Here is a 26,797-nt window from a genome sequence, read left to right on the forward strand (position 1 = left end):
ATCTAACTACAAGCAACAGCACAAATAATTACAATAGAGTAAAGATATAAAAAAAATAAACAGTGATTTTTTTTACTTTTTAGGTAGGTCTAACATTCGTTTTCAGGTACAGAAATTGAATTACGAAATGAAATGTAAAACAGCATTGCATATTTGACTGTACAGATTAAAGATCAAGATCAAGAGCAGTGAGTAATTTTTTTGTTGATGCTGTTTGATATTAAGAAAGTGCTGTCACTTTAAGAGAATGCACTGATACAGTACGTTCAGCCGGCTATGCCTGCTATAGGATACTTACCAAGACGGGAATTTTGACAATTTTTGTGTGACTTGTCCATTTAAACACAATACTTCAGAGAAAGCTTAATATTTGCGCACGTTCTGAGGCACGGGTTTGTGTGCTTCGGATGAGTGCACGCACAAATCTTCTCGTGCACGAGCTCGCGTCCTCTGGCTCTTAAATGTTTAAACTGGCAAAGCTTAAAAGAGTTTAGCTTAAACACAGATATCAACGTGTACTGTTCAGGTCTCACCTGTGCGTGTGCTATCAGCACCCGGGTGATGATGGAATAAATGCTCATATTCCAGCATACGGCATTCACATTGAACAAGAGTGAATGGTTTGTCCACGTTTTTTTTTTCTATAGCTGTTGTTGTAATGTATTGGGAAGCCAGAATGCGCGTTCCACCCCTATATGTTACCTTATTATATATATTATCTTAAGGTCGAAGTCTTCAGTAATGAAATGCACCGTAACACTGTTACTGCTTGAGTAATTTCCATGTGCCGTTCTGAAGTAGGTTCATACGCTTTCAAACATTTCCGCGTGTAGCGTGCCAGGGTTGCCAGGTTTTCACAACAAAACCCACCTAATTGCTATGTCCACGTTTTTTTTTCTATAGCTGTTGTTGTAATGTATTGGGAAGCCAGAATGCGCGTTCCACCCCTATATGTTACCTTATTATATATATTATCTTAAGGTCGAAGTCTTCAGTAATGAAATGCACCGTAACACTGTTACTGCTTGAGTAATTTCCATGTGCCGTTCTGAAGTAGGTTCATACGCTTTCAAACATTTCCGCGTGTAGCGTGCCAGGGTTGCCAGGTTTTCACAACAAAACCCACCTAATTGCTACTCAAAACTAGCGCTAAAGCAGTACAACAGCCTGATTCATGAACAAAACTCTTATAAGCTGCTTTTTTAATTAATCAAAACCAAATTCACAGTCACACTCCATTTCGTTTTGAATTAATCTGGCAAATCCTTCACTGAATTAACTCCCTAAACCATTAGTGCAGTTACTAAAACGGAGTTAACATCTGACTTATAACAGCAATTTATCATAACTAGTGAGGAGTATTCCTACTTCATGAAACTTAAATGTGTCTAAATACTGACTGATTGTTAATGGAACAAAGCGTAACCTAGTTTAGGGCTGCAACTAACGATCATTTTGATAATCGATTAGTTGGTCGATTAATCTGATTTAAAAAGAAAAAATCTTTTTTTATTTTATTGACAAAAACACTATTCCACATTCTGCCCAATGTCCTTCAAACAAACGTTTGAGAAAATGTTTATAATAATAAACGTATAAAGAGAAAACACATTTTAGGAATTTTAGGAATCTGTCAAAAAATTGTTTAAATCCAAAAATGTTATTGTCATTTATTGGGCAAATAAACTTAAACAACTAAATAGTATTTATTCACATAAAAAAGGCCTCCTATGCCCTTCATAACAGCTTGCATTCTTGCTGGCATTATTTATGTACTTTTTGACTGTAACACTATAAAAAACAAAACACTATAAAGTGCTCTGCCTTTATTTCATAGATAACAGCTATAATTATATTATAGCATTAGAAATAGCCTACTACTGTTTCTAAAGAGCTTACAACATATTGGAGGACTAACCCTTTACAGAAAGCTAAAAAATTATTTTGGTAAATCACCAGTACTGTTAGTTTAGAGAAGCAGTGGCACAAGCCATAATTTGTTAAAAACCTTACATAAATTTGTTTTAATACATTTAAACATTGTGTATAGTTATATGTATATAGTTTAAATCTCTGCATTAAAAAATAAAATAATAAAGATGATAAAGATGAATAAAAATCACAAACTCAGTTGTAACCAATAGGTAAGAGTAATGTTCTGCAGGAACACACGTTCACTTTGATCACAGTCACGTCTTCCTATAATTTCTTTATCCTGTAAAAGGTGGATTTGAAGTGTCTGATATTTATATTCAGACAATTACACGCTGTTATCCCCTTACAGTTCCTACTCTCATAAAATACTCGCAATGCATGTTGACCTTTAAACCTCGATTTAACTTTTAACAACAGATATTTCAGCACAATTAATGTTTTTGCGCTGATTATTAATTGTCTCCGTTTTCCGTCTGTCTGATGCGCGTGCACGCTAGTGTTAATTTTGTCAGCTATTTTCATTTTAGTCTTAGTCCCGTGTTAAAATTTCCTTGTTAGTTTTTATCATATTTAGTAAACCTTTTCCTAATTAGTTTTAGTCAATTTTTAGTCGACTAAGGCCTGGTTTTACAGACAAGGCTTAGACTAAGCCAGGATTAGGCCATAGTTCAATTAGGACATTTCAGTAATTTTTTATTAACATGCCTTAGAAAAAACATTGCTGGTGTGCATCTTGAGACAAAACAAAGGCACTGATATATTTTAACATCAGTCGGTGCAAGTTTCTTCCAGTTGAAACAGCTCAGAATTACATTTTAGTCTGGGACTAGGCTTAAGCCTTGTCTGTGAAACCGGGGGTAAAAGTCTCAACATTTAGTTTTAGTCAATTTTTAGTCGACTAAGGCCTGGTTTTACAGGCAAGGCTTAGACTAAGCCAGGATTAGGCCATAGTTCAATTAGGACATTTCAGTAATTTTTTATTAACATGCCTTAGAAAAAACATTGCTGGTGTGCATCTTGAGACAAAACAAAGGCACTGATATATTTTAACATCAGTCGGTGCAAGTTTCTTCCAGTTGAAACAGCTCAGAATTACATTTTAGTCTGGGACTAGGCTTAAGCCTTGTCTGTGAAACCGGGGGTAAAAGTCTCAACATTTTAGTCTAGTTTTAGTCAATGAAAACTTGACATTTTTAGCAATAAAATTATTATTAATTAACCGTACAACAGTATTAATTTTGGCAGCCATTTTTAAATTAGTCTTAGTCTTACTCAAATGTACATTTTAGTTATCATATTTAGACAACCTGTTTTTGTTTATTCAATGAAATGTATGAGCATTTTAGTCAGGTTTTAGTCAATGAAATCTTAGTCCCATTTTCGTCATTCTATATAATGGTTAAACTGATAAAAATATTTTTTTTCTCAAAATTATAATCGTAATGAATTCCAAAATTCCAAAATTGCAATAGCCTATTTCTCTATTAAAACAACAGCGATTGAGTAAGTGCATTTATTATTATTTATTATACAATACAGTCGAGATCTCATGACAGAACGCAGAATGACGCTTTCATTTATGGTGCTTTTCCACTGCGTGGTACGACTCGGCTCGGCACGGCTCAGTACGGTTTGTGTTTCCACTGCAGTTCAGTACCGCTTTAGAGTGGGTGGGATTATTCACATGTCGTTATAGTTGCGCCGCCTCTACTACCATGACTCCTAAAAAAAACTTTTTCATTCTGCGTCGCCCCATCAAGCTCTCGCTGGATCCGCTCCTCTGCGATAAACGAGAGGAACGTCTGTTCTTCCGCAACAGACAACAAAACTTTTTGGTTGTTAAAAAAAGGTGCGCTCGTTCAAAACAGTTGCGTTCGATCCTTTGCTGGCTGTGCTGATTTAAATCTAGCGGTTCTTTTGTGTTTGTGTCGCAAATTCAGTGACGCAGCTAGTGATGATTCTCTCCAGGCCAATCCGTGATCAGCAGAGTTTATAAGTCACGTTTTGGTAACGGTACGATTCACTTGGAACCCCAACCGAAGTGGTACTAAAAAAGTACCAGGTACCAGGTACTGTACCCAGTGGAAAACCCCCAAAAAGTGAACCGTACCGAGCCGTACCGAACCATACAGTGGAAAAGCGCCATTAGATCGCTAAACTCCAGCTTGTTTGTTGTGTTTTCAGATCATGGGCGGCGGCGATTCCGCAATGAGGAGCGAGCACGTGCGCATGGTTGCCAGATTGCTTAAAATGAGGTAGGGCTGGGCGATAAATCTATTTTATCGATTAACTTCAATGTGTAGTTTACGTCGATTTGTTTGAATGAAAATCGGTTTTCTCCAGTATCGTATCGGTGCATCCCTACTCTTTATTAACATCCGCCGACGCTCCCTTCTGGGCTCCCGTGGTTCCGAATGGGCTCAGCCCTCCCCCCGCACGTTTGCCATAGAGATACACAAACAACATGGCAGCGAGCAGGGAAGAAATCGTTCCCAAGAAAGGCACAATGTTATCCGTAATTTGGAAATGGTTCAGTTTTGCGGCGTCAGACGCAGAACAAATAACACCCCACTGCAAAGTGTGTTAGAAGTCTGTTGCTAGCAAAGGTAGCAGTACGACCAATTCACTGCAGCACCTCAAACAGAGGCATGCTGCCGAGTGAGAGAGATGTTGCGCCCTACGAAATGAACAAGACCGCGGCAGCACAAGCACCCCCGCCAAAAACCAACCTACAGCAGTGTTACTTATTGCGCTGCTCGCCAAGCTATACTTTACAAGACAATTGTCGCCGCGTCCGGTGTGTAGACAAGGTCAGACAGTGTCTGCTCTATTACAAATAATACAGCGGCCTTACAAGATGGAAATATAGACTAGAAAATATATTTACACTTGCCCTGTCCAACATCAATGACACTAACTCACTGCGGAGTTGCCAGTTTTAATCTCTTAACTCCGAATGTGCACTTGGATGGTTAGATACATGATGGGCTAGTATAAAAAAAAATAATAATAACTTAAGGCTTTCCAGCATTAAGGTAATCCTGCTTTTTTTTTTAAAAATCATCTGGTCTCAGATACAAATTTGACTGGTAAATGATAAAGAATGATTGCCCCTTTTGCATTGCATTGCATATCAGGGATGACAGATTGATAAAAAGACATGCTATTTATGACTAGATGTAACTTTTGATACTTTACGGGAAAAGTGGCTCTCTGATTGACTTTGCCCTATCAGTGCGGCTCTCATGAAAAAAATAGTGAAGACCACTGACCTACAGTCTTACAAACATTTACAAACTGTATCCGGTATGATAAGAATGTTAGGTTACTTTTTATGTTGTGTTACGTTATGTTGCATTTTCACTGTTTACAATGGCAGGGCCTGCCATCTTGTCTTTTTGGCTTGTTGTTTCTGTTTGCACTTTAACCCCAAGGGGGAGATCCAGATCAAATCCAGATCAAATATCAGAAGGGAAAATCAAAACAAAATAAAGTTAAAACTTGTTTTGAACAATTTCTTTGTCATCTGCAGATTGATTTTAAAAATCCATTTAAATCGTAAATCGGATTTTTTTTTTTAGGCCATATTGCCCAGCACTACACACTGGGCAGAAAATGTATCAATTTAACAGCGAAGCTCTGATTCAGGGATTAGAACTCTTGATATCAGGCAACCGCACTCATGAAAGCTCACGTAGTAGAGGCATGTAGAGCAGTCTGCAATAACTTTTTGTCTCCTTTTTTTGATGAAAATAAAAAGAGGTTTTTGGTAAAGTTTTTATCTTTTTGAATACATTTTAGTCTCGTCTTATTTCGTCAACGAAATTGCATGTTGATATAGTCTTAGTTATCATTTATTGACCTTATTGTCCTCTTGTCTTCGTCTCGTCTTAGTCGTGGGAAAAAAGCTTGTCAGCGAACATTTTTCTTCATAGTCTTCGTTAACGAAATTAACACTAGTGCACGTGCACGCGCCCGCCGCTCATTCAGTAAAGATTAAAACTTAACACAGACTCTTACGACGGACCTTTATGCAAAAATGGAAATTCTCTCGTGAATTTGTGACATTTATACATAAGGATATGACCGTTAACTGAAAGTTTTTGCGCTAAGGACGCACATGCATCATCTGCCAAAGCGCCTGACAGAGCAAGCCATTACGCTAATGCATTAGCTTACAGCTTAAAATAAACAATTCTCATGTTTTGGGCAGCTTGGATCACGTGACACTCCCGCAGCATCTCATTCTGTTTCCTCCACTATTTTTAGATGCATTTTGTCCATAAAGATGCATAATTCAGTGCTGTAATTTGATGCCACTGGCTGAAGTTGGACGTGCACTGTGGGCAGACCCGACTAATCGATAAATGAGAATCGTTGTCGATGATTTTCATAATCGATAATATCGATTAGTTGTTGCAGCCCTAGCCTAGTTACAGATCTGCAAGTGCTTTTGTAATACTATTTTAATAAAAACAAAAGTGCCATGAAACAATGTATTGGTAGACGATACAATGAAGATTAAGACAATAAACATTTGAATTACATATAGTGAAGAACTTAGTTTTCTGTATATTTTCATTACCACATCATGATGTCAGCTAGCTTTGATTTAAAAAATAAAAATGTGGTCACTTCAAAATAACCTAGTTGTCCCTCAAGAAAATGCACAGAAAGGATCTAAATAAAAAGGCAACTATCCAAGATTATGTTTACTTAAGTTATTTTGGTCACATTCATTTAAAGGAGACATATTATGCACCTTTTTAGAATATGTAATATAAGTCTGTGGTGTCCCCAGAATGTGTCTGTGAAGTTTCAGCTCAAAATACTCCACAGATCATTTATTATATCATTTTGAAAATGCCTATTTTGAGTGGAAGCACAAACACGCTGTTTTTCGGGCCTGTTTCTTATGCAAATTAGCTGCTGCTCCCCGCCCCTTTTTCCAGAATAGAGCTGCTCCTTTACAGCTTGGACCTGCTAAAAACATCTGTTTTGGTTCTGAATATCATGTTTATCGCGCTGAAATCATGCGTTTTAAACCATATGAGTTTAAACTTCTGATATACGGTTTTCTGAGTGCACACATACGAAGCACAGGACAGAAAACAGCTGTCACAGCATGTGAGTACTAAACTAAGTTCTCATTCACACTCAAGTTTATGTTAAAAACACACACGAGTTACAAAAACAGTCGGTTATGACTGTGAAGGTAAGCTGCTGGGAAATAAATCGCATGTTTATTTTAGATCTGTGTGGCAGCAGCAATATACAGTAAATAAATCAATAAATCCACTGCTCTCTTGTCTCCTCTGAGGCTGGGACTGTAAATAGTGTTCTGTGCAGACAAAGACAGAACAGTTAGCATGTTTGCTCAAACTTTCGCCATGGCACTAAAGCTGGTATACCGATGTCGCTTGCGAAATCAAAATAACGGCGACGTGGGTGGAAATTTACAGAGTATGGGGCGGTAATATTATAATGAGATCCCTTTGCCACGTCACCAAGGGAGCGAAATCAGATGCGCTCGTTTTCTCAGACGCTTGCAGAAAAAGGCTTACCAAAACAAAGTTACTGGGTTAATCTTTTTCACGTTTCCTTGGTTGGTAGATGCACCAGGGACCTGATTATAGCACTTAAAACCTGAAAAAGTCAGATTTTCATGATATGTCACCTTTACAATTGTCCCAATGTAGCACACATAAACATTCTGTCAATCTACCAATGAAACGTCCATATATGTACATTGATGGTGATAAAACACACTGTAGCGTTATCATTTTCAGACACCTATAAATTGCTTCTCCAATAAATATTCCCACACAAAGGTATTCATTTTATAATTCAATGTAGATAAGGGAAGGTCAAAGCGATAAAAAGCAAACTTGTCACAGTTTCAGCACTACAAACAACTAAGCTTCACCTTACAAAAGCAAAAAAAAAAAAAAACCCTGTCATGTCAGGTGAAATCACTCCTTATATTATGCAAATACCGCAAGCAATAAAACATGTCCTGACTTGTTCCCACCTGGCAATTTGACAACTTCTAGATTCTGGCAGGAATGCCTGCATGTCCATCTCAAAAGCCCTATTCGCACGGCATTGGTATTACCTGGTGACCTCCAGTCATTTGTAATAAATGCGGAGGTTGTCTGTAATCTTAATACCGTGCGAATCGGCATCTCTGTGATTTGGCCAGCATTCGGCGGGTCGTATTATCATTATTCGAGGCTTTTGCTAAATGTGCACCTTTTTATTCATCTTTCGAGAAGAATGGAGCTGCGTTGGGAGTGTTCGATGGTATTTTGGGTGCCGTCATATCGCTACACCATACAATTTGCAGAAAGAGAAAGCTGAAAAGGTTAAGGTTAACGTGTTACAAATAAATCAAGCATAAAGCCATTTTAACCTGGTGAAATGTAAATGAAAAGGTGTGAAACTATATTAGTTTCTTTTCTTTTTTAAAAAAAAAGAAAACCATAGAACGGTACTCTCAAAGCCTTGACATCGTATCCGGGAGATAAGTCAGTAAATTCCAGTAAAATCACAGGCTTCGCTTATCCCGTGCGAATGCACCAAAAGATAACAAGGCATAAGCCACTGACCAACACCTGTACAGTTTCCTTGTATTAATTACACAGGAACAGGATGAGAACAGGTGGAGCTTGAAGCCAGGTGACTCATAAAATACTACACAGGGCACCTGAATACCACATTTAGGGTTATGTCATGCCAACAATAAGCATCTCATTCTGGGAATCTGCTGGAATCAGATTCCACCCATACATCATCTTACCTGTTCTACAAGCTTGACATTTCAATACTGATGGCTTACCAACTAGTTTACTACGCAGTTTAGGTCTAATGCTAGGTCATCAGCTTACAGTTTAACCAAGTGCTGGATACGGGAACGATCACGGGTCGACCATACTTCAAAGGGGAAACTATAAGTCAAATTCACAGTTAAAATAAAGCAAACGTGAATAAAAAGAAACTAATTACACGCACGTGAACTGGCAAGGCTTGTGTGGCAAATTTTGTGCTAACGTTACACTAAAAAGAAACTCAAATTAATGGCTCTACTCTTCCACGCTTGGCATAACCATTGAACCACTGAAATCAGGAACATTCTCATTCTGGAGTGTGACGATAAATTGTTATCTGACTGAACTGACAGTAATAACATTAGCTCGCTGGCTAACAATTCAATCGCAACCTCTCTGACCCTCACAGCCGCTCAACCCGTGAAAAATTACCAAGTGACCATTGCGTTTTATGTCCAGACACAGAATTAACCATTTATCTAAATGTATAATTACAGCTATAAACTGTCTGGGTAACTTCTTGACACTGGTGATGAGACCGCTAGCAAGCGGCTAGTCAGCGCATTCCAGGAAAGCTGGACAGCCTGAGGAGAACCCCAGACCTTTCATTTATCGACAACAAATATAGTAATGACCGACAAACTGTCTCTGACCCCGTTAAAAAAACGTCTAGCCGTCAAAACGAATAAAACAGTATGGAGTTTCCGTTCAAACGTACGCGGGCAAATGGCTGCCACCCTCGCGAGCTCCTTCACCGGCTGAAGCGCGAGCTTTCACAGCTACACTAGAAACGGTCAAACAAGCGTCTCGGGTAGTCGTTATTAACGTCTCCCTGGCATATTAGAGGCGGAAGGCGAGTGATAATAGCGGATACTTACAAAGAACGGGCCAAACATTGAAATCCCTTGGCAAACCCCGGAGAAAGTGCACGTAGAGCCGTAACCGCCGTGAGGGTGAAGTCGTGTTTGTCGTTCTCAGTGAAAACTGAATTGAGATGAACTGAAGGGGGAGGAGTCGGGCAGCAACTGCGTCATCTTTGCGCAAGAGCCTGCTGACGTTTTACGAGGACTTTATTCCAATACTTTGTGGAACTGAAATATTGTTTACTTAATCCAAGAATGTAGATATTTACGAGGACTTTATTCCAATACTTTGTGGAACGTGAAATATTGTTTACTTAATCCAAGAATGTAGATATTTACGAGGACTTTATTCCAATATTTTGTGGAACGTGAAATATTGTTTACTTAATCCAAGAATGTAGATATTTACGAGGACTTTATTCCAATACTTTGTGGAACATGAAATATTGTTTACTTAATCCAAGAATGTAGATATTACGAGGACTTTAGTCCAATACTTTGTGGAACATTAAATATTGATTATTTAATCCAAGAAAACAAATGTGTGACCACCTCATTTGGAAGTATTAGATTTGAAACTGTTTTATATATTCACAAAATGTAGAGCAAGTTAAAGGTGGATGAATCCTTATAGGTGTGATACCTGTGAAGCAGTTTAGCCACCTTTATATGATCACAGGTGACCCTGCAAGGAACACTCAAATGGATGTAGCCTACACTCCCCCTAGTGTTAGTCACGCATTTCTGTACAAATCTGAATGTGCTGAAAAATATGCTTTGTTCATATATTCTTCCGCCTAACAAAACCTACACACTGTAAATATGTGGGCTTAAGTATTATAGCATGGGCCTATAATATGCCACTGGTAATGATTTTAAGATTAGGTTTTAATTCACATATTAGCCTTGGTCTTATTAGTTAAAGAGAACAACAAAAGACACCCTTGATCAAGAAAGTCTTTATTGATGTTGCATCAGTACTGTCAAGTACTTGTAGATTTTGTACGAGCTGACAAAATATGTTCAATCAAAGAGTGCATTTAATACCCAAAACGGATTGCATAAAGTGAATGCAGTATGACAAAAGTCCTATAGATTGATAGATACATCATAAAAGAAAGAAAGAAAGAAAAACAATGGTAGTGTGTACTACAAACTCCTCGATGCTCTTAAATATAAGGTTATTTGTTCGTACAGGGTTTCGGTAGTTCACAAATGTATAAATATGCCTTCATTAAATTTATGTGCAAATGGGATTGGTTGTTTCTTTTAATCTGATTGAACATGAACAAATATCCCGTGAAACAGAATCAAGGCTTTTTTTTATCCCAGTTTGTTTTAAATTGACAAAAGGAAGCAACATAGTCTAAGAAGTTTTGCTAAATTGCAGCACAACGAATTTTCAAATCTTAAATCCATTGCGCAATATACACTCATCAAAGAAAATATTAGTCACAGTGTTAATATACAATAAAAAGATCACATACATGCTGAAATAGGAAAGATCTGGTGTCAAAACATCATTCAAGAGTAAATAATCTGAACAATGTCATGGAACAAATGTCATGTAACTGTGTATTGAATGGGCAACCTCAGTGAGTGGGTGCATTTAAGTACTGATACTCCTCAGGTTTCATAATTCTACATGTTGGTCAAACAAACAGAAGTAAGAAAATGTCTTTCAAGAGGGACTTCAAGCCTCATTTGCTATTTTTCATTCACTTCAGTAAATGTGCAAGGAACTATTTCTTTGTTTGAGGATGTTTACATTTTAACCTTTCATAAACACCACTGGAGCAGTGGGTGTGATTTATCCAAATCATGTAACTTTTTGTCAAAATGTAAAAGATTAGGACATGCATTGACTCATGTTAATGTCAATCATGTCTGTGTAATTACAAGTCTCAGAAGAATGTAAAAAACAATCAGTCAATTGTGTCATTGTTAAAGCAGCAATTAGAAAAGCGTCAGAGATTGTAAAACGTTTAGAGTACACAATGCAGTAGTTTGGATTTTGTGTTGGAGAAATGATTTGTTACATAAAAAATTCAGAATTATATTTTCATATTCTCAATCTACTAGTAGTCCCTTACTCACCAATGTACTCTAGGCTATCCTAAGATTTTATGTATTAGCTTTGATGTCATGATTTTTTAAGTACACTCTCAGAAATAAAGGTACAAAGGTGTCACTTTTTGAAAGGTACTAATATGTACACTTGAGGCACTAATATGTATGTAATGTGGAAAAAATAAGGCACAAAGGTGTACCCTTTGAAAGGTTACCACCCTAGTGACAGCTTTTGTAAATTTTTTCTGAAAGTTTATGGAATTAGTGTCACAGAAATTGCATATTTGTTTTGTTAATGCAGGCACTGTTGTACAGCAGTCCTCTTGAGGCCTTCAGGATCACTACTGATTTAAACCTGGCATGTTTTGAGCAAAGAACTCAGTAAATCATCAAGTACATTTTTCCTTAATAACTCTCAAACACAATGTAGTTGTCGCAGAAACAGACAGATTAGCACATAATTTCTGCTTTAACACAGTAAATCAAACAAAACATACATACCTAATGACTAAAGCAGATAGATATTCACCTGTCTGGCGTTAATAAGAAAAAAACAATATGGAACTGAAGATTATTCTTTAAATTATGGATGTATTTAAACATACAAATACAATAACAATGCTGTATAGAATGTCTGCATTCTAAAATGTGAAATGTGGCACAAATCAAGTAGCCTGTGTTATATGAGGGAAAGATATAGGTGAATTTGACTACAACCAGGGGAACACACAACCCCAGAGTCAACGTGATGGAGCTCAATGGGAGTCAGAACATTTGGCAACGTGTGCAGTCACATGGGTAAGTCTTTAAATGGTTACCTACACATTGCAAAGTACTTAATAGTCTGATTGCGATAAACAACAACAACTACAACAACATCAATAAAATAACACCAATACATCAACATCAACAAAAATAACATAACAGTTATAATAAAATTATCATATAGGCAGAAAATGACAACACTTGAAAGTAAAACAATGATCAAATTGGACATTTGAAAGAGAGGGTGAAAACAGAGACACAGCATGAATTCTCCATCTTCTGCTTCAAACTCAGCCTCTCCGTCGTTCAGCAAGTCTTTCTTGTAATCTAGTCGCTGTTATCACAGATGTTACTGCAGGTCACTTGAGCAAGCAATTCTCCGCTGTGACGGACCGTTATGTGGGGCACAGGAGGAAACCTGAGAAGGACGAATGGATGTACTCAGTGGAGTAGAGCCCATTTGCTTGGTCAGAGGGCATTTGCACCCAAACCTGGTCATTCTCTTTCAGCTCCAGTACTGCACTACCTGATGCCTGGTCCATATAGCCCTTCTTGTACTCATCATAGGTGTATGTGGCTGGCACATTGTTTTTATACAGTGCCACCCACAGGCTGGTTCCCTTTACATGTACATGATAAGCAAAATAGTAGACTCCAGGCAGTGGGCTTGTGAAGATGCCCGTGGCAGGGTTGTAAGAATTTTGCCCATTATACAGAGTTCTGTCAAATTTGATCGGCATTCCAGATGGTGGAAATGGTGTTGTCAAAATGGCGGTAAAAGCAGGAGCCACAGAGGCAGAGAGCTCAGCCTGACCAAAATAAGGTTTCTCACCATTTGGCTTTAGAATGGATTCTCCTACAATATTTGGTCCTTGAACCGCTAACTGATTTATATCACCATTTGGTGGGCCGGGAAGCCCAGGAGATCCAGGCGGACCTGGAGGGCCCTGCATACCGCTAAATCCAGGAGGGCCAGGTTTTCCCGGAGGTCCTTGTGGACCAGGCATACCTTTGTCTCCAGGCTTTCCAATTCCTTGGGGGCCCGGTGGACCTTGTTCGCCTTTCAACCCTGGAACACCCTGAGGTCCCATATGACCAGTGGGGCCTGGGAGTCCAGGGATCCCTGAATTGCCACGTGGCCCAGGGGGTCCTGTTAACCCATTCTCACCTTTTAGACCTGGTCCCCCAATCAAACCAGGATTACCTGGCAGTCCGATGTGACCCGGTTCACCTTTAGGTCCAGGTTTGCCTGTGGCTCCGTTGAGACCAGGAAGGCCCTTATCCCCTGGCAGGCCAGGCTTTCCTGAGAGCCCACTGGGACCCTGATCTCCTCTAAGTCCTGGCAAGCCCGGAGGTCCTTGTGGGCCATTCTCTCCCTTTAGACCAGGCATCCCATGTTTCCCTGGAAGACCCATAGGACCTTGTGGACCTGGAAGTCCTGGCTGTCCAGTTGGCCCTGTATCTCCTGGTAGACCATCCATCCCAGGTTCTCCTTTGTCACCAAGGGATCCTTGTAATCCACCAGGACCTCTATCTCCTTTCTGTCCTACAAGCCCTGGTTTACCATAGCCAGGGGGGCCAGGAAACCCAGGAGTTCCTCTGGGGCCAACTTCACCCTTTGGACCAATTGGGCCTGAGTTACCTGGAGCACCATCAAGTCCAGATTTTCCCACACCTGCTGCCCCTTGCCGACCTTGTAGTCCAGGAGGACCAGCTTCCCCTGGGACACCTTGAACTCCTGGAAGTCCTTTATCTCCTTTTGACCCTGCTTGTCCAGGCAGCCCATCAATCCCTGGTTTACCCAACCCAGGAACACCTGGAGGTCCTGAAGGTCCTTGAAGGCCAGTGGGTCCCCTGGGACCTGTTGGACCTGGCTTTCCATTGCCATTTTCCCCTTTTGGTCCTTGTTCACCAGGAATACCATGTCCGCCTTTAGGCCCCGGGTCACCTCTTGACCCTGATGGGCCTCTAGTCCCAGGTAACCCTGGTTTGCCGTTCAACGACAGACCTGCTGGTCCAGGTGGTCCTGGCTGACCTGGAAGTCCACGTGGACCCACCTCTCCACGAGGCCCAACCTCACCATTGAGTCCAGGAGGTCCTTTAGGTCCTAGTTTTCCTGGTAACCCTGGTAGTCCTGGTTTTCCAATCCCAGGGAATCCTGGAGGCCCTGAAGGACCTGTTTGACCATTGAGACCAGCTTTTCCTATACCTGGTTTCCCTGGTAATCCAGGAGGCCCAGGTGGTCCCCTTGGTCCTGGCTTCCCTTGAGGACCTGGCTCCCCTTTAATGTCCATCATGGGTGGAAACTCTGCAATAAAAAAAGAAAAATTAATAACTTCATAACTAAATTCATAAAAGAAGATTTTACCAATAAAGACACAACTTTTATTGTCAATGAATCACTGTGCCATCAAAAAATATTGTTTGTTTCCATGTAGAGGGGACACTAAAGTGCTAGGGAGACTACATTTATGCATTGTGTTTTACTCAACATTATGCTCAAGTGTCTGCTCAATGGCAGCTACACAGGTATGCAATGAAGGCCTACAGGGGAAAATGAATGTGTTTATGGACAAAACATAAACAAAGGACAAGGACAAAATTCTCGAAAGCATTTGACCTCACTGGAATTTCAGCAAGGGAACTGCAGTGATGACGTTTGACTGCCATGTTTGTACTAGGAACAACAAACTATGCAAGTGAGGAAAACACTGCAAAGATGCATTCACTTCAGTTCTCAATAAAAGTTTTGAGAGACGAGTTCAGAATTAACATTACATTACATTTAGCCTTACCTTATGACAGATGTATCCTGACATATTCAAAAGCCCATTTGGCATCAACATGAGAGAGACAAATCCTTAGCCTAATCTTCAGCAAAATTGGCCAATGTTAAAATGTGCTTTATACTTTTCACTTCAGAGACCGTACCACACACAAACACAAACTGTTGGGCTTCTAGTATGTCATTTCTAAAGTAATTTATTTGAGGAATATATTTAAACAACAAGTTAAATGAAATATAATGTACCATAATTATCTCATAGATGTTTTGGCCCTTGAGTACCTAATATATATCTATCCATCCACTTCTTAGCAAATATTTTTTATGTCCTCATCTTTATACGTAATAGAATAGTATACTATATTTGTGAAGCGCCCTCAAGTGGTAAAATGATTTATAGCATAGGCCTAGTATTCAACATATGTCTCAACTGGTTTAGAGGAATAATTTATATCATTACACTTTACACATAAATATATAAATACAAAATTACACAATAAAAAAATAATGTTCTATAAATTCCATTTACTTAATTAACCTGATACAATCACTGTGCCACCTTAAACTTTCATCTTTATACGTAATAGAATAGTATACTATATTTGTGAAGCGCCCTCAAGTGGTAAAATGATTTATAGCATAGACCTAGTATTCAACATATGTCTCAACTGGTTTAGAGGAATAATTTATATCATTACACTTTACACATAAATATATAAATACAAAATTACACAATAAAAAAATCATGTTCTATAAATTCCATTTACTTAATTAACCTGATACAATCACTGTGCCACCTTAAACTTCATGCTCCAAAATAAACAGACAACTACAAGGAATTTCCTAAAATACTGGTACTGGACAGAAGTCAGTCTAATTTAGAAATGGTCAGCAGGAAAAAAAGCACTGAGCATATTTCTCTCAATAGTTTCAGCACAAATGCTCATGGGAGGACTTGTTTTAGGGAGGTTGGCTCTGTATTTTAGAGAGGCTGGTTATCTATACCCAATAGCAGGTTTTATTTAGTATTTTTTTGTTTATTTTTTAATGAAAATTAAACAGTTTTAGGTTTCAACTGGATTAGCAAAGTGCAATATCACAAACACTTCTCAAAAAAAAAGTGCAAGTGCAAGTTTCAGTGCAAGTCTTCCATTCTCCACTAGATGGTAGTGAGCACACAGCTTTCCTTTAGAGATGTTTTGAATCTTAATTGATCTTGAAGGTCTCCTATACACTTAACTTTAGTTTGTTTAAATTGTTCAAACTTTAAGTACATTAATTGCAGTTCAATAAACCATAATAAACAATGTGAGCTATATGTGCAAAATAATTATTTACATAATTTACTAACCCCTATGTTGCCCAAACCTGTATGACATTCCTCCTTCAGCGGAACAGTGTTTTCAAACAGGTTTGGAAAAACATGAGGGTGGGTAAATGACTGAATTGTCCTCTTTGAGTGAACTATCCCTAAAAGTTGACCTATCAGCAGCAGTTAAACCAATCACATCCAAGGAAAACGTACCTGACCACTTCTTGCTCTTTTCTCTTTGCAGTGTTCTATCCTTCTCTCTTTACCTGTGAAACAGAGACCTCCTATGTATCTTAAGCACATCACAACAGCTTTCATTTGGCATCCTGGATTTCTCATCAGCTCAAGACTCTCTTGACCCCTCCTGCTTGTTTCTGACACTGTTTTGACATACCCTTTGATTCCCTTCAGGTCTGGACTATATGGACCTGTGATAAGGCTGTGAATCTTTGGGTAGCGAATCGATTCGATTCTCATGATTCATAGGTTTTCGATTTTGATTCAAGAACAATTTTTGCAAATTCAGAACGATTCAATTCGATTCGATTCACAATTCAATTCGATTCGATTCGATTCGATTAACGATTCGATTCTGCATTCTTTAAGTGCATTCACAGGATTATTGAAATGCTTCCCCTAAATTCTTCAAATGCTTAGTCAGGGGGCAAATTGCACAGCAACCTTTATGGTTAGAGAACCATAGGTTAGAGAGAGAGAGAGAAAAAAACACTAGTTTAATGATGCTATGGCATGACATGGCATATGTAGAAATTTATGTAAGCCAAGATTTAAAAAAAGAGCGTTAAAAGTATTATGTATAGGCTAACATTTTGTCACACCAGGGGCGTAACCATCATTTCAGAAGTGACAGAAATGTCAAATACATAAATTTTATGTATGTATGAATGTAGGCTATGTATGTAATATTATTATTATAAATTTTTTTTTATAAGGAATTCTTTTCTTATCTCTTACTTTGAATTTGCTATAAGAAATCAAATACCCTGCTGGACAATAATCAATCATTTGTAATCTATATATTTTTTCCTAATGGCAATTGTATGATTGTTTTATATACTACAAACAATTATTTCAAATTTCTGCACAGAATTAGGTAGAAAATATATTTTATAGTTTCTGTACTGTAATAAATGGTATGTCAATTAGCACTGCATCATTCATAAATTTTATTTATTGTGTTTATTGTCTTAACGTTTCACCAGTTCATTCTGCTTTTTATTCATCTCATCTTATAACCTGTGATATACTGCTCAGAAGGAAGGTGACTTCACCCCACCCTGTCCCTTTTTTCCCTCTTCTTTCTCCTTCTGTGACACTCTCACAATGCCCTCTCGTATATCATAGAGGGGAGAGGAGTCAGTGAACTGCAAACCATTCTTGTGCTCTCTTATTGTTCATCTCAGTGCTTCAGTCTGACAGAATTCTGGCTCAACTCTTTCTCTCCCTGAAGAATCTCAGTCATCCAGGGCCTAAAAGGGTGAATAAACTAAACCACTGTGCCACTTTTGTGCAAAATTTTTTCTGTAAAAAAAAATATTTTTGTAGGCCTAGCCTCCCATTCACCACTACAGAAATTTACCCAACTATAACGACTTCCACTGCTGAGAAATACGGAAAGTGAAAAAGGTAATAGCATGTTTAGGTAAGAAGGTAAGAAATGTTTATTGAGCAGCAAATCAGGAAAAATTGCCATCACAGGAAAAATTTGATTTTAAAATATACTGTATTTAAAAAGAAAAACGAAATTGAATGAATGAATATGAATGTATGGTAGGATGGATAGGAAAAAGATATAATGATGGATAGATTGATGATTTTGTTAATTGCAAACACTTACCAAGATACTGGCCCTTGCCTTCTCTGAAGGGTGGCCCAACAGGCCCCTTCATCATGGGCTGCACATATTTCATCTGAGGCATGGGGGCGTAACCTGCCCCCAGGGCATGATTCCCCAGCGTTAGCAGGACACAGAGCACTGTCAGCATTGTCACTGGCTTTCAAACTGCAAAGAGAGAAAGATCATTGATTCACTGCTTTTAGATCAAGCAGCTAACAATCATTAAAAAAAAATGTGTTTAGGCCATATTTAACACATTAAGGCTATTTATACTCTTTCACAACCCTAATAAGGCTGCTAAATGAGGCTGCATGATTTGGGGGGAAAAAGAAATACAATTGCTAATAAAAATTGTGATTTAAAATTTGATAGACAATTCCAAATTTGCTGTGCTTGTTTGTAGGGCTGCACAATGTGGCCAACATGTTGTGATTATATATCAGTATGGCTATTATCATCATCATTATTATTATTATTATTAACAACAACAACAACAACAATATTAATAATAATAATAATAATTATTATTTTTATATAAAATTCTAAAAAACTAAATAAGAAATATTACTATTCATAATATTTTACTGTAAATGAAATGTTATATTTAAGAAAAATAATAATGTAATATTTTTGTTACATTGCAACTGCACAATTACAATACTAATATTTATGGATGTATTAATTTAAACTTTTATTTTGGTGGAAAATCACCAATGGAAATCGTGCAGCCCAAGAAATATCATCTTTTTGCTGGGTGTTATAGCAGGCAAACGTTACTCACTGCACATGTTTTCATCTCCTTTCAAAGGCTGAGTTCTTTACTCCATGTTCTTTACTCCTAATCATTTTTGGTTACCTGTTCAGTTTCTCTTCACATTCCCGTTTATGTTGGCCTTACCAATGTGCTCGGTTGGATTTCAAAGTCCTACGCCAGTCAGCATTACTGCCAATAGGTGTAATACTGAGTGACAGGGGCATACATAAACAGCTCTCCATGTGCTAGCCTGATCAGCGATGCCTGGCACGGGATACAACACATGAAAGGCCTTCTCGGCTACCATATAGGCTACCAAACACTGAGAAAATAACCCCTAACACTGGTCCAAAACTGAAAAAGCAGAAGTAAAGCCCTTCAGGTTAAACTTTAGAAGTGAAATGTTATTTTAGGCCTTGTTTCAGTACTTCGTGGAAAAATCACAGAATCTATGGGTTCAGTATTTTGGTGCAGAAAAGCAGCCTTGTCAGACGTACATGGTTTCACTCGAGGGCCTTCAGAGATGCTTACAACAAAAGCCAAGAGGATCTTCCTACACGGCTGGCTGTCAGACGGGTCACTGGGTAGAGTTATTGACCCCACACAAGTTATGGCTGGGCGATGAGGTACGGATGCCAAAGCCTAGGTAGGGCTCAGTGCCTCAGCGTTTGTTTAACCAGTCGTTCCCCAAGACAGCTGCAGATGTTTGCTTTAATTTACTGCAGGAAGGAATGATAATTTCATCCTCATGTTACTCGCACCAAATATTTACACACATTTGATCAGGTGCATGGGACAGACCACTGGCTCGGAGACGAGGGGTGCTGATGGCATCAAGTTAGGGTCTAACAGTGGGGATATTGAGGATGTCAGATTTCTTCTGTCTAATCTTGCATTCTCTTTAGCGTCTAACATCCACATCAGCAGTTGTCTTGAATGTCTCTTTTTTTACCTGCTTTCATGGATTACATACCAGTTGATCTCAATTGCTGCTTTCTCTTCCATTTTAAAAGCTGACTCATTTTCTTATCTTAATCATCCATGATTATACGCTTAGTTGCATTTTATTCTTTGCATTTAGCATTTTTCCTGTAAACCCATCAGAACTGGGCTGATTCTTAAAACATTCTTAAAACATTCTTAAAGCAATAGTTCAGTCAAAAAGTAACATTTGTCATCATTGACAGATGATAACAAATAAACAAATAATGTCGTTCCAAATGTCGTTTTTTTAGATTTTTAGATTCTTCTCAATATCTTGTTTTAGGAAAGTCACATGTTTGGAACAACATGAGAGTGAGTTCAAATCTTTTTCCCCTCTTTTCAACAAATGTGTTCGTAAGCTTCATAAAATGTTGATTATCAACCTCAGGAGAGAAAACGAAATATTAAAGTACCTGTTTTATTTTTTTTTAAATTCAATTTATATAAACAGTGCTGGTTTTAAAAAAAATCTTCTATAACAATTAAATATATATTGTAATTAAATATATAATCAAGCACAAAATATATTATTTTGGGTTCTGCAGAAGAAAGCAAGCCATACCGGTTTGGAATGACATGAGAGTGAGTAAATGGTGACAGAATTTAATTTTGTGGGGAATAAAATAAATAAATATAGGATAATTAATATATAATATGAAATAAACATATTTCTATATTTCAAATAAATAAATACACATTTTCTTAAGAAAGAAGTTACACATATTTATTTATTTCCAAGAATACTTAATAAGAATAATAATATTGATATATTTTTTTTTAAGTCAAAACTTAAGAATTTTAAAAGACTTAAATCAGATTCTTGAATGTTCTTAAACGTCATCATAATTAACTACCATAAATTCAGATAACCTCCAACTTTTCTTATACCCCTTGTCTTGAATTTATTGGGTTGTTTCAAATATAAAACACTAGTTACATATAATACTATATGAGACTTTATTTTGTATAAGGAAATTCTGCAGGTAGTGTCATTAGATTATTCAGTTTAAGAATCTGGTCTAAGACCTACAACTCATTTATGACCATTTGTGGTCTCTTTTAGACATCACACCTGGGTGAGCTGTCCTGGGCTCTGCCTGAATATGGCAGGTAGTTTATTGACTGAATCATCTCCCAGTCCTTTATTTCTGCACACTGTGTCCTCCCAAGAGTGCTGAACCTGTGATGCCTGAGGGATGGAGCTTAAAGTCTGCTGATCTTCAATTCTGTCCAAAAGCACATGGACATCCTATCCGTAGCCTTCACAGTTCACAGGTTTTGGTTTGCCGTTCTCAGTGGACCTGGCCAAGCCAAGACACAATCATAACCTACCTCACTTCCTATTTCAATGTTCTGTGACAGCTGAACTCTCTCTCGTAACCACAGGTTTGAACACAGAAACCCACTAGTCAGCCCGACTTCTGCAAGCAGGAGACCCACAATGTCAGATCAACTTTCTCCACAGTGCCACAGCTCAGCAAGAACCTCTTTAAATTCTAACCAAAGGTTAATGGTGCCCCTTTCTCAAATATAAACCCTTTTCACAGTTTAAATAGTAAGAAGCTCCTGTAAGCACCATATCAGAGACTGTAATCATTTGAGACACTTTCCATGAGGGTACGAAACATTTTCAGGAGAGTGGACTAAATATTACAAATGTTTTTTTTTTTTTTATGTATTTATTTATATTTTTGTAAGTGTTAGTGGTTATGGATGTCTAAATACAATAAAACATTAATTTGTGTAACTGTTGATAGTTTTTCTCCTAGCAATAAACATAACATTTCATTATATATTTAACAAATTATCAAAAATAGTTTATCGAAAATATAATACATTTGTTGTTATAATTTTTGGTCACTACAAGTATAATTAAATAAATATCTAAAATAAATGAAATGTCAGTTCGACAATTATGTCAAAGTAATATGAAAATATTTTTTAATTATGAGAAATAATACGATTTCTTCCCCCGTAGCAATAAACATACACACACACACACACACGCATGCACGCACGCACACACACACACACACACACATATAGTCTATTAAATTGGACTATGTATTTAATGCTAAATTATAAAAAATATTATACATTTGATGTTATCATATTTGGTCACTAATATTATAATTAAATAAATGTATACAATAAATTCAATATCAATTTGACATTTATGTCAAAGTAATATGAAAATATTTTTTCATTATGAGAAATAATAAAATAAAATAAAAAAAATTTAAATGTTAAAATTACAAAAATTAAAGGTCAAGACCTTTAATGCCAGACGGGCCAAAATTCCCATTTATATAGGGGCTGCTTTTCATGCTAGGTTAATTTTATATTAAACCACAGTTTATATAACATATCTATCAGTTCTCAAACAAACAAACAAATTCCTTTAAAAATATATTTAAAAAAATGAATTAATAAGGGAAGACCAAAGTTCACTTGTGTACTTATAGTATATGAAGTGTCTTTGTCATGACATGAAATGCCTGTGCTTACTTCAAAGGAAGTCTGCAAAGGCAGCATGCAAATGGTGGAAAGTTAGCAACATTTAGTTTGTGCCTGTGTTGCATCAGTGAAAATCAAAAAAGAAAAGTATGGCAGAGCACATGTCCATGTTAAACCACATCTGCAGGGAACCTGGTCCAACTGCAGCTCCTGCACTATAGCTGGCCAGAGAGATGAGGGGGGAAAAAAATCCAGACATGCTCAGTCTCGCTGTGTTTTCCCAATCAGCAAGACTCCAAACGGGGCACTCTGCGCCTGTTTGCTTTGCCTAATTCACTGCGGTTCACTGGCGTTTCCCTCTTTTATCATTTTCGATTTTCATTTTTATTGTTGTTCTTACTGGAATTTCGGTTCGGGGCTCTGCTTGGCTCCAGCAGGACAATTTTGGGCTTTGCTCCGACCTTGAAGCCCTCCTACGGTGTACAGTGTAGTGCGATGCTTTTTCGCCACCGTGAGCTTATAGCGCTGCGGTTGCCATCTTATTTTACTGCCGCATAAGGATGTGCAGTCCCAAAAACCATGAGCGAGCCTGTATAATTAGTCACATCTGTGTGAGCATCTGTATTTACACTCGATAAAAAACTCGCTTCCTCCTAGTTCTCACATGCAGCCGTTTCCCACTCCAGGAAAAACACTATCAAAAGTCACAGGGAAAACAGGGAGGCCAAGAGTGAGAACGAAAGAGTCAGACAAACATAAAATAGGCAAAAACAGAAAGCGACTGAGAGCATTGCTGGTGCAGCCAGTTTGGTTAGTTGTTGAATAGTTGGCTGTCGTTGGTGGTGGTAGGGGGGCGGGTGGCTGAGGCTTTTTTGGGGGTTGTGGTATTGTGGGGAGGATAATTTAGACGTTCTTGACCATGTGCCCTGCTCTGAGCAGGCGTCTTAATACTCGAAACGATCAGAATCAGACATTACCCCTGTTCCACAAGCCTGCACAATCTGTTTATCTAATGTTTTTCTTGAAAAGCTCTGCAGACGCAATAAAAAAGTCTCACGCAATCCGTCTGGCCAAGCGCTCGGCCATGCATGTGCACTCTCTGTGTTTACAGCGCACAGCTGAGGTCTAAAACATCGATATGCACATAAGGATGGGCGACTGCCAAACGCATATAACACAAAAAATAAGGAGCTTCTGAGTAACTAAAACCAGTCACAACCATTGAAGGTAAAACCACCCGAAAGAACAATAAAAAAGCAAACGCTGGTTATGGTTTATCGGGAACAGATTTATAAAGAAGTTGTTCATAAGAATTTACGGTAACCGACACCAAAATTCAAAACAGAAATTGTTGTAAGAGCAGAAAGGGAAATAAGAAAGTATTCGTCCCAGACATTACAAACTTTATGGCTTTCCTTTAGTAAGTCGGCCTCCAAATCAGAAAATAACAGGGAATAATAATTCACCAAGACCGAAATTGAGCTTTAAAAGCATATCCGTGTAATTCATGTCTAACCAGAGCTGTAAAACTCAAATCAGAAAGTGGAATGTTCTCATACAGGTCCTTATACAAAAACAGAAAAAACAAACACATAATGCATAACTTTTCACTATACCACTTACTCTTACTGCACGCTGGCAGAAAATTAAGCAAAACACTCCAGGGCCAAAACCTACTAGCAGTAATCTCTAAAAACAACATGGCAGCTCAGGTGGCAACCAAGACACCAAAACTGAGTGAGCCACAAGTAAACAGCTCAAAAGAAAGCTATTCCCACTTTTCATCACCTTAAAACAGATGGCTCTTTCCAAGATGGTTGTGAAATGTACACTTTGGTTCTCCATTAAAACCCACAAACAGCCCACAGGGCCCAGTGTAAGACCGCTCAGGTGTGTAAGTTCATATAATATTGTTGACAGCTTAAAAACAAGACAAATATTAATGTTAAAATTAATATTGCTAACATTTGTTTTCAAATATTAATAAGCTGTTTTTTTTTCAAAGAAATAAAAATATTATGTGTATGGATAATTAATAATAATGATGATGATGATGATAATAAACATTTAAATTTTAAATTTTAAATAAATAAGTAGTAATTAATAATAATAAAAAAAACAATAAGAGACTAAAAACACAATAAACATTAATGTTAATGTTAATTTAGTTAATAATTTTATATTATAAATATTTAATTAATATGAATTCATTTATATTATTAAGCAGTAAGAATATATATATATATTTATTTCTTCAAAAAAAACTTGTGTGCAATAATAATATAAAATATAACTAACATTAAAACGATTTCATTTCAAATTTTAAATACATATATAAGTAAATAAATAATAATATTAAAAAAATAAAAAAATAATAATTTCACTATTAAAACATGCTCATCATACAAGGCTATATTCAAATATGTAGGAATTTAACTCGTATGAATATAATAATAATAATAATGTGTTTGCAATAATAATATAAAACATATCAACAACAATAAAACAATTCTATTTCAAATTGTAAATAAATACAAGTAAATATAAGTAATATAAATAATAAGCATATAAATAATAAAAGTACATTTTACAAAATTATTTCACATTAGAAATTAAAACTTGCTCATCATACAAGTGGTGTATTCAAGTATGTATGAATTTAACTTGTGTAACTTGTGAATGAATAATAATAATAATAATAATAATATGTGTGCAATAATAATAGAAACATAACAATAACAATAAAAATGATTTCATTTCAAATTTAAAAAATATTGATAAAAATTATTTTTTTTTACTCAAAAGTAAATAAATAATAAAAGTAAATAAAATTTTAAAATAATAATTTTACGTTAGAAATTAAAACATGCTCATCATACAAGAGGTTTCTTCAAGTGAATTGTTTTTATAATGCATTTGCAAATAATAAATCCAGAAAGAAAATAGTGTTATGAACTTAGAGACATGTTAATATAAATGAAAGTGTGTCTGTGAGTGGCTTGCAAGAGCATGTGTGTGTTTGCACAGTATAGGCACACTTCAATTTGATAGGCACCATGCTTATGGAGTCAGTGAGAAAGGCGGAAATTGGGTCTGAGAGTTTTATTCCATAAATCAACTTTTCAGCACAAGTTAAATCTCAGGAGGGAGTGAACGGTGCTTAACCTGTAACCGCCTCCCTGTCTGCCAATCTTATATCGCTCCTTTTTCCTCTATGTAATCGGCTACCTTAGTAACTATACAGTGCGCAAACATTTAAGAACGTGGTGCTCATTTTCAACACACTGCACTCTTACTTTCTCTGATTGCATGGTGTATTAGCGGCCACCATGACCTGAGCTCAGTGTGGATATTAAAATGGAGGTTTGGCTAAATTGGCTCTTAGACAGCATTTCTCAGACACATTGACCTACAGAGCAAGTCTCAAAAGCCAACGGGTAATATGCAGCCGTAACCCCACTGTGACAACATTTAACAGAATCGTTCAATAAATCATCCATTTAAATGCTGTCAGGGTCCTGCTGTGACTTAAGCTGTTTACGCTGCCATTTTGTTCCTCACCCTTCACTTTTTTACTGCCTGCGCCAAGGGCCCCATAGACGTTATGCAATGGCCCTAAAGCTAACACTCCTGTCATGTTAACTGACAGTTAAACAGTGAATTCAAGTGCTGCACTTCTACTGTTTAACATATTCAAATAGGGTTTGTGGATTCTGTGGGAACGTTTTTCTCAGGTAGCTCAGATGAAGCTCCCTCTAGCTTCCCCCAGAGGAAATGTTCTCTTTGACACAGTAAATAACAGACACTATTCATTGTAGCTGTCTCGATTTCTTGGCTGTGCGAATGATGCACATACCTTTACAGCATACAGCAGCGTGTTTTCTTGTACAGACACACATGTAGCATGCACAAGAAGTGAGTGTTTAGGTTACACCAGCTGGACCATTAGCACAGTTGCTCCTATATGACTTTCTGTTTAGGTTTAATCAGAAATTGGCCACTAGGGTGTCTGGAGTGCCCTGTCTGAGACCATACTGAACATATGGTTCAGTTTCCTCTATCAACTTGACCTTTTATTGCTCATTCTCTTTAGATTTAAAGCTTTAGCATGATAAACAAGGGACTGCATTGCTAATGCATTAGCTAGCATTGCATACAGCAACGATTCAGCAAACTACTAACATGGA

General features: G+C 37.3%; 2 protein-coding genes across 2 annotated transcripts in view; both read right to left on the bottom strand.

Moving 5' to 3' along the window:
- The window catches only part of ptp4a2b (protein tyrosine phosphatase 4A2b), a 43,544-nt gene extending 33,775 nt beyond the window's left edge, over positions 1-9,769 (bottom strand). The window contains exon 1 of the mRNA XM_016249588.1: positions 9,641-9,769. The gene's annotated coding sequence lies outside the window, so the exon portion shown is untranslated. The remainder of the gene's footprint in view (positions 1-9,640) is intronic.
- An 819-nt stretch (positions 9,770-10,588) lies between these two features.
- Positions 10,589-26,797, bottom strand: part of LOC107564494 (collagen alpha-2(VIII) chain-like) — a 53,716-nt gene continuing 37,507 nt past the window's right edge. Inside the window, exons 2-3 of the mRNA XM_016249589.1 lie at positions 18,416-18,580; positions 10,589-14,768 (exon numbers count right to left, since the gene is read on the bottom strand). Coding sequence (XP_016105075.1) covers positions 12,856-14,768; positions 18,416-18,563 — 2,061 coding nt within the window. The 5' untranslated portion in view covers positions 18,564-18,580 and the 3' untranslated portion in view covers positions 10,589-12,855. The remainder of the gene's footprint in view (positions 14,769-18,415; positions 18,581-26,797) is intronic.

Source organism: Sinocyclocheilus grahami, unplaced genomic scaffold (assembly GCF_001515645.1).
Source record: "Sinocyclocheilus grahami isolate Dianchi unplaced genomic scaffold, SAMN03320097.WGS_v1.1 scaffold940.1, whole genome shotgun sequence".
Classification (NCBI taxonomy): domain Eukaryota; kingdom Metazoa; phylum Chordata; class Actinopteri; order Cypriniformes; family Cyprinidae; genus Sinocyclocheilus; species Sinocyclocheilus grahami.